Genomic DNA, 17640 nt, shown 5'->3' on the forward strand with positions numbered 1-17640 from the left:
CGCCTGCCAGAGGGAGATTACCCCAGCATGCGTTATGAGATTTATAGATTTATTCCCAGATTAAACCCCTGTATTATGTCAAAACTGATAGTTTGGGTTTAGTGGATGTCTGGGGGGATTATTACAAATTGCTGCTCAGTATTTTTGTGCTGTATTTTTCTGGCAAAAGTGCTTGTGCGTTGGAGCAATCCGCCACTTTAGAGGCTTAATTACACCTCGCTGTGGACTGAGCTTATGCAGACATGTGGAGGAGTTGGAAAAACATGTCAATGAGAAATGCAGGACATGAAGGCCACTGGCACAGTTTAAATCAAAGTAGGGTGAGGAGATATGGGCAGCAAGGTAACTGGAATATAGTGTGCATAGTGCCTTACTTCTGCAGAGAAAAATATTGATAAATGTTACTAGAAAAGCTCAAGGTGAACTGTTTCAATTCAGAAATGCAATTCAATTTTAAAAAACAGTGTGCATCCCTTTGAGTTATTACAAAGTGCTTCAGGCTTTCGACTTTACAGCAAAAAATGCTCATTCAGTATATTTTGCTCACAGTTTATGTGTTTCAGGCAAAAAAACAGTTACATCAATAGCAACTTTAAGGTGTGATAACTTGTTCTTTAATTAAAAACACAGTCATTTGTACAAGAAATGTACACATAAAAATATACACAACTACATACTTTATGAATTACTGAAGACACAACATAAGTAAACATTAAAAAAATGCACACAAAGGGATGAGAAAAATGGCACAAAAAAGAAAATGTGTTACGTTGCTTTGGTCTAGTCACAGTGGCTACATTTGAAATAGATATTTTGTCTAAATAAAAGACAATGTCACTCTGTCATACTATTTAGTGTTTTACATATTTACACAGAAAACAGTTATGCAATGATGAACAGAACTGAGTTGTGAGGGAAAAAAACGGAAGTCCAGGAACCGCACAGTACTTTTCAGTTTGGTTTGCGTTGCCTGTGTTTGTTTGTACTTGTGCTGCATCCTGGTGATTGAGTAACAGTCTAGGTCTGGATAACAAATTGAAAATGTTGGGACAAACCCAACTTGCTCCATTCAAAGTCACTCCCAGTGGCTATATGTCAATCTATGCAGCCCTTTAATTTACTACAAAATGTCTCAAACAACAGTGATTTGGTACATTTTGTGAAAGGGGTTTCATTGAATTTCCAAGTATTAGGAAACATAACACTTTCTTGGTTTGCATCAGCCCCGACCTCAACTTAATGAAGAAAACACTCAAAAAGGACCTGTCTCATGCTTTTATAAACTCAAGACGTGCATGAAACCCAACGATGAAGACGTGAATCGGTGTGATATTAAGATACTGACGATCAAATGAAAGAGCAATCAAAATGGAGAGACAACAGGTCAACACTGAGTCTAAAATCAAAGCTACCGGCTGTTTTTATCAGCTGCAAAGTTTGGTCATTAGAGTGTATGTTTATGTCACAAAGATTATATAATGTAAACATAGTTTCATGCATTACAGTATTAGGTGCACTCTTTCTTTGCTGCCGCCTCCATTTATAACTGATCCCTCATTTGAAATATTGGTATGTGAGATATATATATATAGAAGTCTTTATGCTTTGTATATTAAACCCACACTTTAATCTGTACTACAACAAAATATTTTCAGGTGCTATATATAAAAAAATATACAACATCTCCTCCATTATATGGATTTCCATTTAACTATTATTTCTCGATATAGACTCTTTGTAAAATAAAAGTTCTCAGCCCACTACTTTTTTTTCCTTTTTGTAGAGACCTGCCATGCTCAGTGTTAAACACAGCCCTGCATATACTGTGAGAAAACAGTTTCAAATGTTAACATGCTCCCCGTCGGTTTATATTTTGGCCTTTAACAGCTGACCTGCCTTGAGGACATCCAGCGTTGGAGCTACTGCATCAGAAAATTCTCATCTCACCGCTATCTGAACCGGCCCCTTCTGAAATCTGATTACGAAGACATGCAGGCATGCCAGTCTTGCTACCTGTATAGCAGTCAGTGAAGATTATAGTCTAGGGGAGACTAGGAAGACTTTAAAAGTGTTTTTGGCTTTGGGCTGCCAAAAGCTAAATAAAGAGCACTAATGGGAATGAAGGAGAGTAAACGGAAACTCTGAATAAGCATGCCTTAAATCTCTCAGCGACGTCACGACCAAACTGAAAGAATATGCTCCATTTTTAGTTTCCTGATACCGACTGTTATAAAAATAGCTAAGTTAAGAAGCAGATGGAAAGAGAGAGCAGACATAGAGACAAAGGCAGAAAGGGAAAGAGGAGAATCAGCAGCACCCTGGTGATTTCTCCCATGCTACAGTCTGCTTCCTAGTGCTACATAATTGTAAAATGTAAATGTTTAGGTCAGAGCTTGCTGCGCTATTTGAATGTGTTGACCCCCTCGGTCGAGCATGACTGTTGGTGGTCCGGATAACTTGAGCAGCTGAACGTTTGGCTTCTGTGTCCTCTGTGATTTGGGAAATGACAAATTAGGAAGTCCACACGTCAAAACCGGTCTGTTGAAGTCTGATGATTTTGCTCGATAAGAACAACAGTCGCATCACCAACAAAAGAGCGCAGAAAAGTTGTGTAAAAACTACACCAGGTTTCCCTTGGTGAGCAGATCCTTTCATTTGCGGTGACCATTTATACTGCATTTCTCTGGAGGGACAACAGTCACAATACATTCTTTTTCAAATGCACTCTGCTGATGACATAGAGCACAAGAACAAATATATTCTCCTTTTAGCATTTGTAAAACAAAAATGAGCCGCTGATCCTCTGATGAAGATACAAACAGCAGATGTTGTTATATTCAGTGTTATTTCCCTTCAGCGGTTACTTGGACGACTAGTGCAGCTGTTGTTGTTTGAACGGGTGATGAGATCATCATTAATAGCCGGCAGCGGTTGATGGGACTGCTGTCATGATGCATCATTGTACGCGTGCTGGTGGCTGGGTGTTTAACCTTGTGTGCTACAGAGAAACTGTGACTGCATTTTGATCAGACCCCTATGCCTATAGTAACATTTTTTGCTTTAATTTCCCAGACGGTTTTGCGATACCCTGATTTGAACATGGTGAGAGAAAGAAACACTTTCTTCACTGCTTTTGCTCCCACAACAGGAAATAAGTCTTTGTGCTGGCTTTGTAGTGGAATAAAACCTCTTAAAAACACCGGAGGGGGCACTATATAAGGATTTATTGGAGTAATTGTCTTTTAGGGGGAAGTAAGAATGCACCTTTGGGAGGGCTCCCTTTTGACAGTGACGAGTGGTCCAGGTAAAGCCGTGTTAAAGATAGTGCAGTATTTGGCCTGGAGTTCAACGTTTGGTTTACATCCTCAGAGTCTTTTGTAAGTTGTGTTTTCCATGTTTCTGTGCACATATTACTGTAAGTGTAAGTGTGTGTGTGTGTGTTTTTAAATCTCCGTGGCTGTGATTTCCTCAAAGTGGATGTCGTTGCTGCCACTGTGAACCTCATAGTCCTCAATGTCCCTGTTCTCCAGCTCCAGACTCAGCTCCCTCATCACTCGCTCGAGATCCCGGTTTCGACGGTACATCTGGATGTAGTTCTGCTGCAGCTGTTTCTGGTAGCGGATTACCTGGATGGAGGATCACAGGAAGCTTTGCAATTTGTTCCATGTATGACACTGAATTAAAATGACAGAGCTTGAAATGAAATTAGAAAATTTTCTCCTTCCTATTTTTTTCTTTACCTTTTCCTTCTCCTCCTGCCACACCCTCCTCTCATCCTCAAACCGTGACAGCTGCTCCTCACTGGTCCTCCTCTCGTACATAAGTTCTGCCTTCAGCCTGTCCACCTGAGAAAAAGAGATGGAAGAAATGTTAGAAACTGCACTGTTTCAGGGGCGGAAGACATATTTAACTCCTTCAGACTTGAGTTAAAATTCTCCATTGCAAGTAAATCTTACTTTCTATTGCCAGCAACATGTACAACATTTGAGATTCAAATTTGAAGGAAACTCATTAAGCAGAAAAATGTCAATGTGATTTTCACATTATTTAATTATTAATACAGATGCATTGACACTTAAGGAGCAGTTCAGAGTTACTTTTAACTACATTATATTCTGTTTTGTAATTTGATCTATAACAGTGGATCATATGTTATCACCTAATCATATTTTTTTGTTCTGCAAAGTAATAACAATAAATGTGAAATAAATAAATGTAGTGGAGTAAAACGTACACTTTCCTTTGAAAGATAGTAGACATGTCCATTACTCGTGCTTAGAAAGGTGCGGTAAGAAACATGTACCTGTTGTCGGAGTCCAAACGCTGCTTCTGCGTTCTGCCTCTGAGCCTTGGCTTCATCACTCTCCCCTCCCCAGACCAGATGAGTCTCCTCTGCATCCCGGTACAAAGACGGACTGGGACCGCCCCTCCCTGCCATACCTCTACCCTGAGGGAGGGAGAGGCTCATGCATTGCCCCTTCATGATTAGATTTCCAGGGAGAGAGTGTCCGCTGTGAATGGACAGACTGTCTCGGAGGCGGGCCGACTCGTCTTCCAAACGACCCACTTTCTCCCGGAGCAGCTCAGCTTCGCTCTTGCGCCTCTGGAGTTCGTTCTCACAGACTTCTAGCTCCAGAGATCGCGTTCTCAGGGCCGTCCCGGCCTCGTGGGATCGAGCTTGGCTGGCTTGCAGCTCAGAACGGGCTTCTCTCAGCTGCGCCTTCAGCACCACAATGTCTCCGGCCTTCTGGCTGAGCTCCGACTGGATCTCCTTCAGCTGCTGCTTCAGGAGGGAGATCTCTCCTGACTTCTGACACACCTGAAGGTTCAAGAGAAAGAGAGTTAGAGAGAGCGGTGGAAGCGAACAAATCGAACAAATCATCTGCAGATTAAAAACTTTTGGGTTACCTTGCTCCTTAAAGGTAAACTTCAAAGTCTTTAATTTAGGCTTAATTTAGGCCTACTAGGTGTCACATCTGATTCTGACACCTCTCTTTGGGGGGCTTTTTATAGTTTTATGAGTAAGTCAAAGCAAAGACTCAAAGAGGGATATTGCAGTTCCCAGGGCTCCTTTAATCGCTTTAATCACCCTGACCTAACACCTCTGCAGCATCTGACTCTCTCTCACCTCCCATTTTGTCTCTTCCAGACGTGGCCCCAGCTGGGTCTGCTCCCTCTGGATGGTGGCACACCTCCTTTCCAGTGTCTCTCTGTCCTGCAGCAGAGAGGAGAAGTCCTCCTGCAGCTTCTTTTTCTCTTGCTGTAGCTGAAATACCTGACGACACACAGAGGTCCATATTTTACAACTGCCTTACATACTGATATAGAAGAAGACATGCACCCTCAAAGGAAGAATCTTCAGACTCCCAACTAAAGCATGAGACTAGCAAAGGGTCAATGTGCACATCTCTTTCTGTGTCCATGTTTAAAAAGCTTTTTTAAATACTGAGCATACCTGTAACTGTAACACCTGCTGTGCTCTCTGGGCCTTCTGAGAAGCCTGTTTCATCTTTGTTGCACAGCTCTGTCTCAACTCCTCCATCTCCCTTTCACAGTGACGCTGCTTCTCCTCGTACACCTTTCAGACCAAAAGACATAGGTGAGAGGTGAGAGGTCAGTGTTTCATCTGTACTAACGCATCAAGTTATTCATTCGGTGTTTTAGAGGAAGGTTTGTGGTGTGGTGTGGGGAGTGTCTTTATGTCTCACCTGGCAGATGGCAGCTTCATTCTCATCTAGATTTTCCCTGAGCTGCTGGAGCTCCAGGTCTCGTTCCCTCAGCTTCTCCTCCAGCTCCCTCACCACTGCCTCATAGCCCTCTATGGGGGGTGGCGAGTGGCCACAGGACCCGCTGTCCGACAGGGGCTGCCCGCGCCCACTTAGTGACCCCGAGCCTGTGCTTTTGCTGGATGAGGAACGTCCACTGTCTGAGTTAGAGTGGCCGTGGCTCCCAGTTCCGCCTGAAGTGTTTCGGCCCAGGCCTGGCACAGGCTCAAGCTGGCCCCCGGAGCCAGACCCGGAGCTGGAGCCCTCACTGGGGGCCAGACTGTAGCCTGTACTGCTGTGAGTAGGGAGGCTGGAGAGGGAGTTCCTCCCTGAATCTGACATGGAGCAGGACTGGCTGCTCCGCGCATTGCGACCTCCGCTGTAGGAGTTGCGCTTCCCTTCAGAAATGTTGCTCCCTCCGATGACGGTCGTGCTGCTGGCGCAGTTGGATCCCCCGAGGGGCAGCAGAAGGTTGAGGCTGGCCTGGCTCTCTGACAGACTGCTGCCTGCTGGCCGCGGTGACAAGTACTGCACAGAGTGACGGTTCTTTGGAACGACAGGTTTGAAAGCTGTAGGACGGATCAGCACTTTCTCCATGTTCTAAAAGTACATAATTAAAAAAAAAAAACAGCATTAGTGATTAATAAAAGCTAAGCTGTGCTAATTAGCAATGTCTGAAAAAACTCATTAGAGAGGGGTGAGTGATATGCTGGCAGGTCACCCCACCAGGCTCTGATTAGTTTAATTGGGTTTAATTGATATTCATGGATTCGCAAAGCAATTTTCTTAATGATTTGTTTCTGTCATCTAAGATATAGAGAGGGAGAGGACAGAGCAAATCAGATTAAAGGGCAGAGAAACAAAGAGGAGGGAGAAGAGTGGAAGAAGAGGCAGGTGGAGCAGAGGGAGTGGAAGCTCCTCACATGTTCTGTAAGCATTTTTCTTAATGATCTTCCTCAGGGTTAACTAAATACGTCAGTGAATGTAAGTGAGCTCTGACATTGATCATGATGTGTCTGCAAGGTGAGTAGCTGTCAAATGATCCGTCTAAGCCCGTCAGGCCAGTGATTAAGCTTCCCTCCGGATCAATGGAAGTAAACAGCCAATTAGACAGCTGAGGTAATCTGCTGTAAAACAGAAACGCTAACAGCTGTGTTTCTAGAGTACAGGGAAGAGGGGAGAAATAAGTCCTGTAGTCTTGGGCTGTAATTAAAGAAGAAATTTACCTACAAATATCTTCAGGTCAGTGGTCACGGTCATCTACACAACAGCACAATTCAGTGTGAGACTGAGAGGCACTTAAACACTTCCAGTGAGGTAATGTTTCTACTGTCTTTACCACCCTATTGCCCCATCATGTATGTTGCGTAATACAGGTAATATTAATAGCATTTATAAGAGCCCACCCAATTCAGGAGTTTTGAGGCAGATCCCAAAAATTGAGGCTCTAAGAGTTTAACAAATCTTCATAAAAAACGTATAACAGACATATCTCCCAGACTGTATAAGTGAATAGAGTTAGCTAAGAAGTTTGTGAAGTGGTTTAAATTTCTGTAAAACGCTTGTAAGTGCACCTTGAGTTAAAAATACATGCTTTCCAAGGTCAAGAATAATCTTTTATGCTCCACCATAAGCACATCTTTTTGAAACATCAACATATAAAATAAACAATCTTGTTACGGATTATTTTTTATTTTGACCTAGAAAAACTTGTCCGGGCTCTCTGGTGGACATTCTATGTCATAGAGACATTGTTTCTAGATAACATTTCTGTTCTTCATGTTCTTGTTACTTATCAGCCAACATATACCCTATATATCTGAAATATGCAGGGAATGATTTATTTCAGTCTCCTCCTCTTACCTTCTCTAACTGTCCCGACACTGGGATGAGTTTAGGAGGAGGCCCCCCAATATTGCCGTTCAGAGTCCTGTTGTCCCTTTGGTCCTCCGAGTCACTGCAGGGGCTTGCAGTGGCCACAACCAGGTTGTCGTTCCAGTCGCCAACCACAACCTCATTGCTCACATATCCAGAGTTTCCATTAGGGCCTCCACCTACTGCTCCAGCAACTGTTCCACCGCCTGCCCCAGCAGAGTTACCAGGCCGGGGCTGTTTCTTGGTGGGCAGCGGTGGAGGCAGAACCTGGGCCTTGGGAACCGTTTGGTTGCTGATAACCAGCAGCTGCTCCAGGGAGCTCCCGCTGCGCAGGGTGTTATCCTGGAGCCGGAAGCAGCTGGTTGCCGGAGTGGAACGGCGTGACTTGGTGGTGAATTCACTGGCGGCCCGGCAGTGTCTCTCCTGATACGTCCGGCCCGATATGAGGCTGCTGACAGAACCCATAGCTGTCCCGGAGCTGCAGGGCCCACAGGGGCCAGGGCAGGGGCCTGAGGGAGAGTGGGATGATAGCGGCCGGCACTGCTGGACGTCAAGACCTAGATTGGGGTGGTCAGTCACGGTCACAGGTAGTGCCTGAACCAGAGCCATGGCACCCCGACGGCGTCAGACACACACTCTGATGAGAGAGAAAGTAAGGAAAAAGAATATTCATACTCTAGATTCAACAGATGGGACTATTACACATGATATGTTGGAGGGTTTTACCCATGCATATGGTTCTTTATCCAACATTTATCAGACACAATATATATAATTACTGACATATATACTATATGTATACTATAGTATACAGTACTATGTACTATAGTATACAGTACTATGTATACTATATATACTTAATACTAATAATATACTACTTCTGACTGCCTATGACGCCACAACCAAGTTTACAGTCATTTAGCCCACTAAAATGTAATGTAGTTCTCTCAAATAATTTATTCTGCATTTTCTAAATGATTTAAAATACAAAGGTTCGACGTAGACTCAGGAATCACAGTGAGGAAACAAACTCCAGTTCAACAGTGTGGAGTGTGGTTGTGATGACAATCAGCCACACATGAAGATAGAGATGATATGATGAAATCAGCCATTTATAATTTTATAATGGACACCAGTGCTTTTCCTACTGCACATGTAATATGCTTTACCCCAAAAAAATTCTGAAGAAGAAAAATGCAACAATGAAGTTGAATAGTATGTTGATTTTAGACTTGCAAAACTCATTAGCTAGAGCGACTTAACAGTTGTTTCTTTGAAAAATTTCTCCCTGGACTGTGATTTCTATCCCCAGACTGCCAGTAAACTTCATCCCTCATTAAATACACTCTATGTCTCTGGTGACATCACTGATAATTGTCAATGTCATTAACGAGGCAGGAAGAAGAAAAAGAGGATGGATTTAGTTAAGAATCAGGATGACAGAGAGAGAGAGAGAGAGAGAGAGAGAGAGAGAGAGAGCAAGAGAGAGAGAGAGAGGATGAGTCACGTTCATGACCCTCTGCAGCTCCTCTGTGATTTTCCTGAATGTCCCTGTCTGAACCTGGTGAGCAGTCATCCATGTATCACTTCTAAAAGGGTTTGAAAACCAGTCGCTTCACTGTTTCATGATCACAGTGCTCACACACCTATAAAAACATCTTTGAAGAAAGGAACAATAGCCTCACTTGGTCACTGACTAGACTATTTTTAGCATGAAAAAACGTGGACTCGTATTATTAACACAATAAGGGGCAGCAGATTATGTCTTCCATTTGCAGATAGTATTATCAGTGTTAGTTGCCTGGGAGGACAGAGAGGGGACACATATCCTCAGTCTGTCGTGCCAAACTCAAATCTGTCTGGCCAAAGGAAATAATCCATTCCAGCTATGTCTGCGCACAGTCTGCCAGGACGAACACAATCATACAGTCTGACTCTCTCACACACACATACATGAACATCATCCCTCTGGATGCACAAACACATTCATGCAAGTCCTGAATACAAAATTACTAATTTTATTTTAAAAATGACTAGGGCAATATCTAAATCAGCGGGAGGCACAATATTTCTTAAAGGCAAATGTGTCAATATTCAGAATTAGGTATTTTGGTGCTGCAGAGATCTCCTGACCTACATATTGTGTTCCACAGACAGAAAAATTATCCTTGCAAAAATCGCACCATGGTCATTTTTATTCCATTGATATTTTTCAATGAAAAGGATAATAACAATGATCAAAGTGATCATTCCCTCCAATATCGTGGATCACATAGCAATTAGATATTTTCCTCATATTTTGCAGTCCTAGAAAATTGTCTGATGATATCAAGATTTGAAAATAATGTTTTTTTTAGATTGCAGTTTATCGCCAGAATCCTTTGAAATATGTGTCGAAAAGTCTTTCACATTCAAAAACAAACACTAAACATTTAAATACAGCACACAATAGCTCATATTTTGGCAGCCTGGAGGCTAAAGTAGCTGTGGGGCCAACAAGCGTGTGATCTAGCACTTCATGTTAAGTGAAATGAAAACACCGGGTTGAATTATTCGTTAATGATCAGTCAGCTGGGAGGTTCAATTCCTGCCGGTTGACTATATATTGACTGAACTGTGAGCATGTCTGTGAGTGTATGACAGGGAGTGAGGGGGAGTGAAAGAGAGGAGGAGGACTTCATGAGCATACATGAGTCAAGGTGATTAAGATATGTGTGGTATGTGATCTCTTCCCATGCCCAAATAATCACGCCTCACAAACTCCCTTCACCTTTTTTTCCACCACCGCTTCTTCACTCCCAGCCCTGACAAGGACCTCTCAGGCAGAGATAAAATAATTAACAACCCCCTGAGAACCTCCTCAGCCCTAACCCTGTGACCCCCTGATGAGTGGAGGGGAGCTGGTCTGATTCTGCCCTCCCACCCCTGTGACCTCCAAGGGTCTGGTTTTGTTCTGGCTACTCGGGCAACAAATCCCAAAAGCTTATTCCCTCCAGTCTGATGTTGCTCACTGGTTGTTACTTAACGTTATTGAAGCTCTCTTCTCCTCCCCTACTGGCTGCACTCCTCTTGACAAAGTGAAAATATTTTTACCATCCCTCCATTCGCCCTCATCTCTTCCTCCACCTTCTTGAATACACGCATCCTCCTCTGCTGTCAGCAGTGCAAGACCGGCAGAGAAAAAACATTCATCGTGACTAAAAATAGAAAACATCTCAAGTGCCTGAAATCCTTCCGATAGTCTTTCATGCAAGGCATTTGATGCGATGTTCAAAAATAAACTCCAATAGAGTTACAGCCAGCTATTACAGGGTCCACCCAGGGCCGTTATGCTGCTTCCTGACACTCTAAAACTATTAAATGACGCATTCTCACTGCTTCTGACAGGAACTGGAAATACACCAAGTGGTTGTGAGAGTTTATCCGCCACATCCCACAAACTGGCCCAGGATGAGTAAGAGCAAGACTGACAGAAGAAAGAAGTTCCCAGGTAGCTCTATAACAAGATCCAGAAGAGGGGTCTGTGACGGGGAAATAATCCCGTTATGATAAGTCTGTTCATAACGCCCAGGAGAGGAAGCCCATTATTCCGCAGCAGCAGTTCGCCCCTTACAATCACACGCAACCTCCAAGCTGTTCCGGAGACTCTGCTGGGCTCAGGACAGGAGTTAGAAAAGCGAGAATAAGCAGAAGAAAAAGAAGTGGGTTCAGGGGCGAAAACACAAAGGCGGTGAGACGGGTGGGGGCGATGGTCAGGGGGTTTAAGGGAATTCCAATACCAGGTAGCCCAAAGAGAGTCTCCAAAGAGGCCTGAGCTCTTAGGAACACCAGGCATTTATAATCCTGTCTGAACATTATTTGGCCAGCACACAGACACTGAGGTCTGAGCACCTTAAGATCTCTGAACAGGAAAAATCGAATGTGAAGGCAGACACCGTTTCCCAACTAAACCATCTCCTCTACCGCTGAGCACCGGACATGTTACTCATGTGAGATTTCTTTTCTCTCTCTTATCATCTTCCTTCCACATGTCTGCCTCTTTCAGATATTGTAACGATAAAAGACAAAGAGCAGAATAAATGAAAGCTGATATCTACACTGTGGCCTTTTGAATAGTTTCAGCGGATGTAAGCTAACCCAGTGAGGGCAAACCAAGCCGAAGCGTCCTCATCTACAGAAGAGCGAAGGCTGCAGATCTGTTGTGGATGGTTGTGTGGAAGCCTGTTAATGGCCTGCATTTATAAAGTGCTTTTCTAGTCTACCGACCACTCAAAGCACTGTGCACCACAAGCCAACATTCAACGATACACACACATTCATACACTGATGGCAGAGGTTGCCATGCAAGGCGCCAATCTGAATCAGATTCAAATTCAACTTTATTGATCCCAAACAGGGAAATTCATTTGCAGCTTTACCCCATCCACGGTCACACAAACAACATCAACACTAACAAACAGAGGCTGGTGAAGGACAGTAAGATAGATCAAAATAAATAGATCCTACACCAGACGGGGTTCAGCTTCACACTCAAGGACACTTCCGCACTCTCCAGAGGAGCCGGGGATCGACCACTCTACCTCCCGAGCCTGCCGCCCCATGATTTCACGTGGATTACATACTAGTACATACTAGTAGGTTAAGAAGGCCGTTATAATCTACAGTATCAGTCAAAAGTTTGGACACGCTTTCTCATTCACTTGATCGGGAGGCGCGTCCAAACTTTTGACTGGTACTGTATTTACATGGTAACAGTTACAGTTTTAGCCTTAGTCTTACCATTAATTGATAAAGCTCTACCGAGCCAACTAGGAGGAAGAGTAAGACCATACAGCCTCCTATGGTAGTGGTAACGACTGGCAATGCCCATTTAATTAGCTGATAACATTCGAAGCAGGTGCAATATTTACTCTCCTTTTAGGACAACTCCAGAGGCAAATATCTGCTACTCTATCTGACCAGCTAACTGTGTTTGCCGTTCAGCGCAGAGCAAGTAGTGTGGAGTTTCAAAACTATGAGAGTGAACCAAAAGATTAAAAATGCAGGCCATAAAACCAAAGCAATGAGCTAAAAGTTGGTAAAATGCTCAGTAGAGCTGAGGGGAACTGCAGAGTTGGGGGATAATTCTCTGTGGGATCATTAAGCAACCGCTTTCACCTTGAGCCATTTAGTCCATTGTTAATATAAAAATACTAATTAGTGCAGCTTTAACCATCGGTAAAGGTGACATCCTCCCGAAGAACTGCCACGTTTCCTTTCATCCCTCTTTCCTGTTCCTGACTATTTCCCCCATATCCCTTTCTTCTCCTCCTTGCCTCCTGTGCTGGATTATTGCTTCACTGCTCTCCTGTCACTCTTTCCTTTTCCATCCCCCCACCTCTCCCAAAACTCCCTGCCCACTGGTCTGTGCGGCTAGATTTTCATCTGCCCCTTCTTAAACAGCAACAACGCAGCGTGACTAACCGAAGGCAAAGCCAGTGTGAAGACGAGAGCAACAGGTGGAAAGTATAAAATTGTCAGTTCAGAGTATGGACAAGGGCAAAAGTATCAGTATGCGAGCGATAATAAGAACCATTCATAAAAACGACGCCTTTGTAGAACTTTTCTTCTTTGTTTAATGGGTGGTCACCGCTCAGTAGAGTTTAACTAATCACAAAGACAATAGTAAGTGCACTTCCATAATAAAGCAGGACTTTGAAAGAGTGTGGTGTGAAGTTAAGAGCTTGTTCAGACCAGCAGAAATATTCCACTTTGATATACAAAGCCTGGGTGGCCTTGATTAATCCTGAGACCAGTGATCCAAGCGGAGGGAGAGAGTGAGAAAGACAGAATGAGGTAGAGAGAAAAATCAACATGCTAGGTGAGTCACAATAATCCTCCACGGCTGCTAACAAAGGAAAATCCACAAGTACAGGCAAGGCAGCAACACACTGAAACACACAATACCTCAGCAAGGAGATCACTCCTCACCTAATCTACTCTCCAATTTATTTGTCACGCATCTACTCACTGAAAGTCCACAATAAAACTTCAAACGGGCAAGAAAATGGTATTTGAATGAAGTCAGCCGACTCCGCTGTTGAAGTCCTTTAATGTTTTGCCAGAAGACCTGAGGTTATAATATGCCTCCATTCCAACACAATGACTGTCTGTCTGAGTGGCCGCTCACTGTCACCTACCCCCACATGGCTCAGCTTTTTAAGGTCTTGCAGTATGCGTGTGTGTGTGTGTGTGTGTGTGTGTTATGTGTGTGTGTATGTGTGTGTGTGATTGCTGAATGCATGAAAACCTACTCAGTCCTCATTAACCCATCGCTTCACTGCCAAGTCTCTTTTCACTAAAACCAGAGAGATATTGTCCTCTTTGGCAGAGTAACATGGTTGACATTGTAGCTTAACAAAAGTTGTGAGTTCAGGCTTTGTTGGCAGTTATACAAATGGAAAAATAAGGTTTCTCAAAAGTGAGTCCGTGCAGGAGTAATTGGCAACAAGTCTTCCCAGAGTCCGTTTCTTTTCCCCACCTTCTCTTCTTTTACAACCAACTTGTTGCTGTTACAGACTACAGCTTCCCCCTCTGTTTGGAAGCGTTGCAATGGCAGCGGAGGCCCACATTTTTCATGCGCAGTGTGAAACAAGACAGACGGGAAGAGCGGGGAAAATGAAGAAAGAGGAAGAGTGAGTGAATAGGTGAATGAGTGAGTGAATTTTGTGGGTGTGTTTGACAGCGGACAGTTTGGCGCTTAGCATCTCAAAGCATCTGGCCTCAATTCGGACGTAAGAGGATGCTGCAGAGTGGGGCGACAGAAGCCGAGATTCTTTTTCCCTATCACACACAGACATATAACTGCAGAGGAACTCACAAAGTCCCTGTGGGGGTTGAGAGAGAGAGCAGTCAGCAATCTATTGAAATGGGATGCAGTAGACGTCAGTGACATGAAAGTAGCGACACAGCCTTGTGAAAACACTATGGTCATTTAGGGTCCAGTTTAAAATGAGTTGTCCTGTTAGTTTCTCTAAAAAGAGCACGAGCTGACTAAAGAAACTGAGGTTGCAAGAATATTTAGTCAAGGGAAATTTTCACACAAAGCATACATTTGTGCCCACGTTGACCTATGTCATGTGGTATGTACTTAATTATTGTATACATTAAAATAATGTCAATCTTTTGTCTTAACAACACTAAGGCTAGGTACAGTATCCTCTGACATTGTTTGATACTAGTGCCAATAATTGGCCAGACCTTTACTTAGGTATTAATAGCTTATTTTGAGTGCTGTCTCTGTGTGTAAGGTATAGTTTTTCCTACATACTTCTATGACGTGTAACGTTAGAAAGCCAATAACCACAATATCACTGTAAGCTTTTTGGCGCACTGATGCTGATGAGATTTACTTCTTAGGTATTCAAATTTGGTACAAAGCACTTTTTGATATTCATTAGTCTGCGGCAATTAAGTTTCCCAGATCTATATTAACATGTTTTTTCCACAGAATACATCTTCCTCTGACAAAAGATGCCAGAAGCCACAGTTTAAAAGTGTGGGAAACAACTCTTATTTACTTTCTGTACAGTAAATATGAAGCTACAGTCAACAGCTGGTTAGCTTAGCATTGCATAAATAAACACTGGAGAAAGAGAGAAACTGCTATGGTTTTGTCCAAAGGTAAAATCCATCTACCAGAACATCTAAAGTGAATTTATTAAAATGTTATATCTTATTTGTTTAACCTGTAAAAAAAGTGTAAATATTACAAGTTGTTATTTTATTCAAGGTTATGTGTCTGAACTATTTTGGAAATATTTTGGATACTAATAAGGGGGTTGCAGTCACTTCCTGGATTCTCCACTAAAAATATACAGGAAAAAAATAAGATTATGAATCTGATAATACATTTGATGTCAGCTTACAGTACTGAGCAGCTTTTGATACTGGATGCTATGGACACATTCCAGTTAGTTTCCATCCCCAACTCTACAGCTGGTTTACAGTACGCTGGCATAGGAGGAAATTGAGGTAACAGTATGTGAAAAAAGGGGAAGATGGCTGACATTCCTGTTCCTCTCCAAATGTTGGATTTTTCCAGGAGGTTTTCCAGCCACTGACAGTTATCCACCGGCGGTCAGTGGTCAGACCCGCAGACACTGGAAATACCAAGAATGCCGGTGGTAGAGACACAGGGATTAGTCTGGCCAGTGGACTACTGTTTGTCAGGATCAGTGGCCAGTTCAGCCTTTACTCCTTGACTTGGACTTAATACAATAATTGGGGGAGCTCTGATCTCTTATCAGTGCAGATCATGGTGTTTACTGGAGTATTTTTTTTTTGAAAATCCCTCCTCCTTCTCATTGTCCCAAATGTGGAGAGAGCACTAAAGTTTTCCCTCCTAAACGTCCCTTCCTTCCCTCCCCTGCTGCTATGGCTGTATGGATACTGGGAGGCCATTGTTTCAGTTTAACAGAGGGCAGAGAGCAGAGAGAAGGGACTTGTTATCTCACGCTGAAAGTGACCACACTGACTGACAATGTGAAGGAGGACAAGGAGGAGGAGGGGGCAGTGACAGGAGCGGTTCACTTACTACCACACTTCAGTGAGGAGAAGTAGGCCACAATATCTTCTCAACAAAGGTGTCACAGCTTTAGTGAAAGTCAAAGAATATAACACAGACACGCACACACACGCAAACACGCACACACACACACACACACACACACACACACACACACACACACACACACACACACACACACACACACACACACACACACACACACACACACACACACACACACACACACACACACACACACACACACACACACACACACACACACACACACACACACACACACACACACACACACACACACGAAATACAGTCAGGCAAATGAGTTTCACAGCAGCTATTACATAAGCAACAACGCCTCAGTGTAAATGTGCCAGCCTCGATGTATAATTCACTTCCACCATTCTGCGAAAATATCTGACATGGCAAAGAAGCAAATGTGCAGACGTATTGAGACACACTGTCCGTGCCGCTGTGAACTGGAGAAAGAGTGTGTGTGTGTGTGTGTGTGGGGGGGGGGGGGGCAGACTGGCGTGGAAAACACTCATTCAGCAAATTGAACAGAAGCCAGGCTGACGTCTGATCTCTCGCTGTCTCTCCTGTCTTTCGGTCTTTCTCTTTCAGTCTCCCTCCTTCAGTGTTCCCCCGTGCTTATCAACTAAGGGCTTTACATAAATACCTGGCATGACATACAGCTCGACGGGATGGCTGGAAAATAACGATGTCTGGGACTGGAAGTCGAATCCAAGCTGAATCCAGTTTTGATTCATTTAACAAATCTTTTTTTGTGCTAATAAGGCACAAGAGACTATCTAACACAGATTGTGAATGAGAGATTTGATGAAGGATTTGTTGGCAGAGTTTTACAAATAAGAGCATTTTATCAACTCAGACTTAGCTATCAGTAAGAAATAAGTAAATCTAAGAAGGGGAGAAATGAGAAAGAGGCCTCACTACCTTTTATTTAGAGCTACTTTACCCTTTTTTTTTTAATGCTGTACAAATACACACAAAGTAAGCACGAGTCAACGCGGCTGGAAAGCGTTACGTATGTAACCTGCACCACGTGACACACATTTAGCTCATTTGTTTTGTTCAAAGAAGATGAGGTAACCCAACTCTCTGTCCCCCACTCTCACTCCCCTCGCGTTCAACTTTACGTCAGCGTTTGCGTCTCGACACCTGCACGTTTACAGTCCGTTTTGTTTATAGAGTGAAACGTCAGAGCTTCTCCCTCTGCCAAAACCCAGTCTGCGTAATTACAGTCTTCTTTCAAATGAAACCTCAACATGACATGGTCAAACAGACAGCTACTACTAAGAGTTGAGTGAATAGGCGGCCCTCTAACCGCTCTGACTATAAACATATCTGCTGCCACATCACTTTTGGGCCATAACAAACTTGATGAGAAACTACAATATGTGGCCCGTGGCACAC

At 43.4% G+C, this 17640-nt stretch overlaps 1 protein-coding gene across 2 annotated transcripts in view; it reads right to left on the bottom strand.

The window, feature by feature from the left end:
• Window positions 1-597: 597 nt before the first annotated feature.
• lzts2a (leucine zipper, putative tumor suppressor 2a) overlaps window positions 598-17640 on the bottom strand; it is a 42863-nt gene continuing 25820 nt past the window's right edge. For both annotated transcript variants that reach the window (XM_083922717.1, XM_083922716.1), the window contains 7 exons: window positions 7629-8277; window positions 5709-6365; window positions 5456-5578; window positions 5129-5275; window positions 4304-4819; window positions 3741-3845; window positions 598-3626 (listed from right to left, as the gene is read on the bottom strand). In XM_083922717.1, the coding sequence (XP_083778843.1) occupies window positions 3444-3626; window positions 3741-3845; window positions 4304-4819; window positions 5129-5275; window positions 5456-5578; window positions 5709-6365; window positions 7629-8249 (2352 nt within the window). In that variant the 5' untranslated portion in view covers window positions 8250-8277 and the 3' untranslated portion in view covers window positions 598-3443. The remainder of the gene's footprint in view (window positions 3627-3740; window positions 3846-4303; window positions 4820-5128; window positions 5276-5455; window positions 5579-5708; window positions 6366-7628; window positions 8278-17640) is intronic.

Source organism: Echiichthys vipera, assembly GCF_963691815.1.
Source record: "Echiichthys vipera genome assembly, chromosome: 11".
Lineage (NCBI taxonomy): Eukaryota > Metazoa > Chordata > Actinopteri > Perciformes > Trachinidae > Echiichthys > Echiichthys vipera.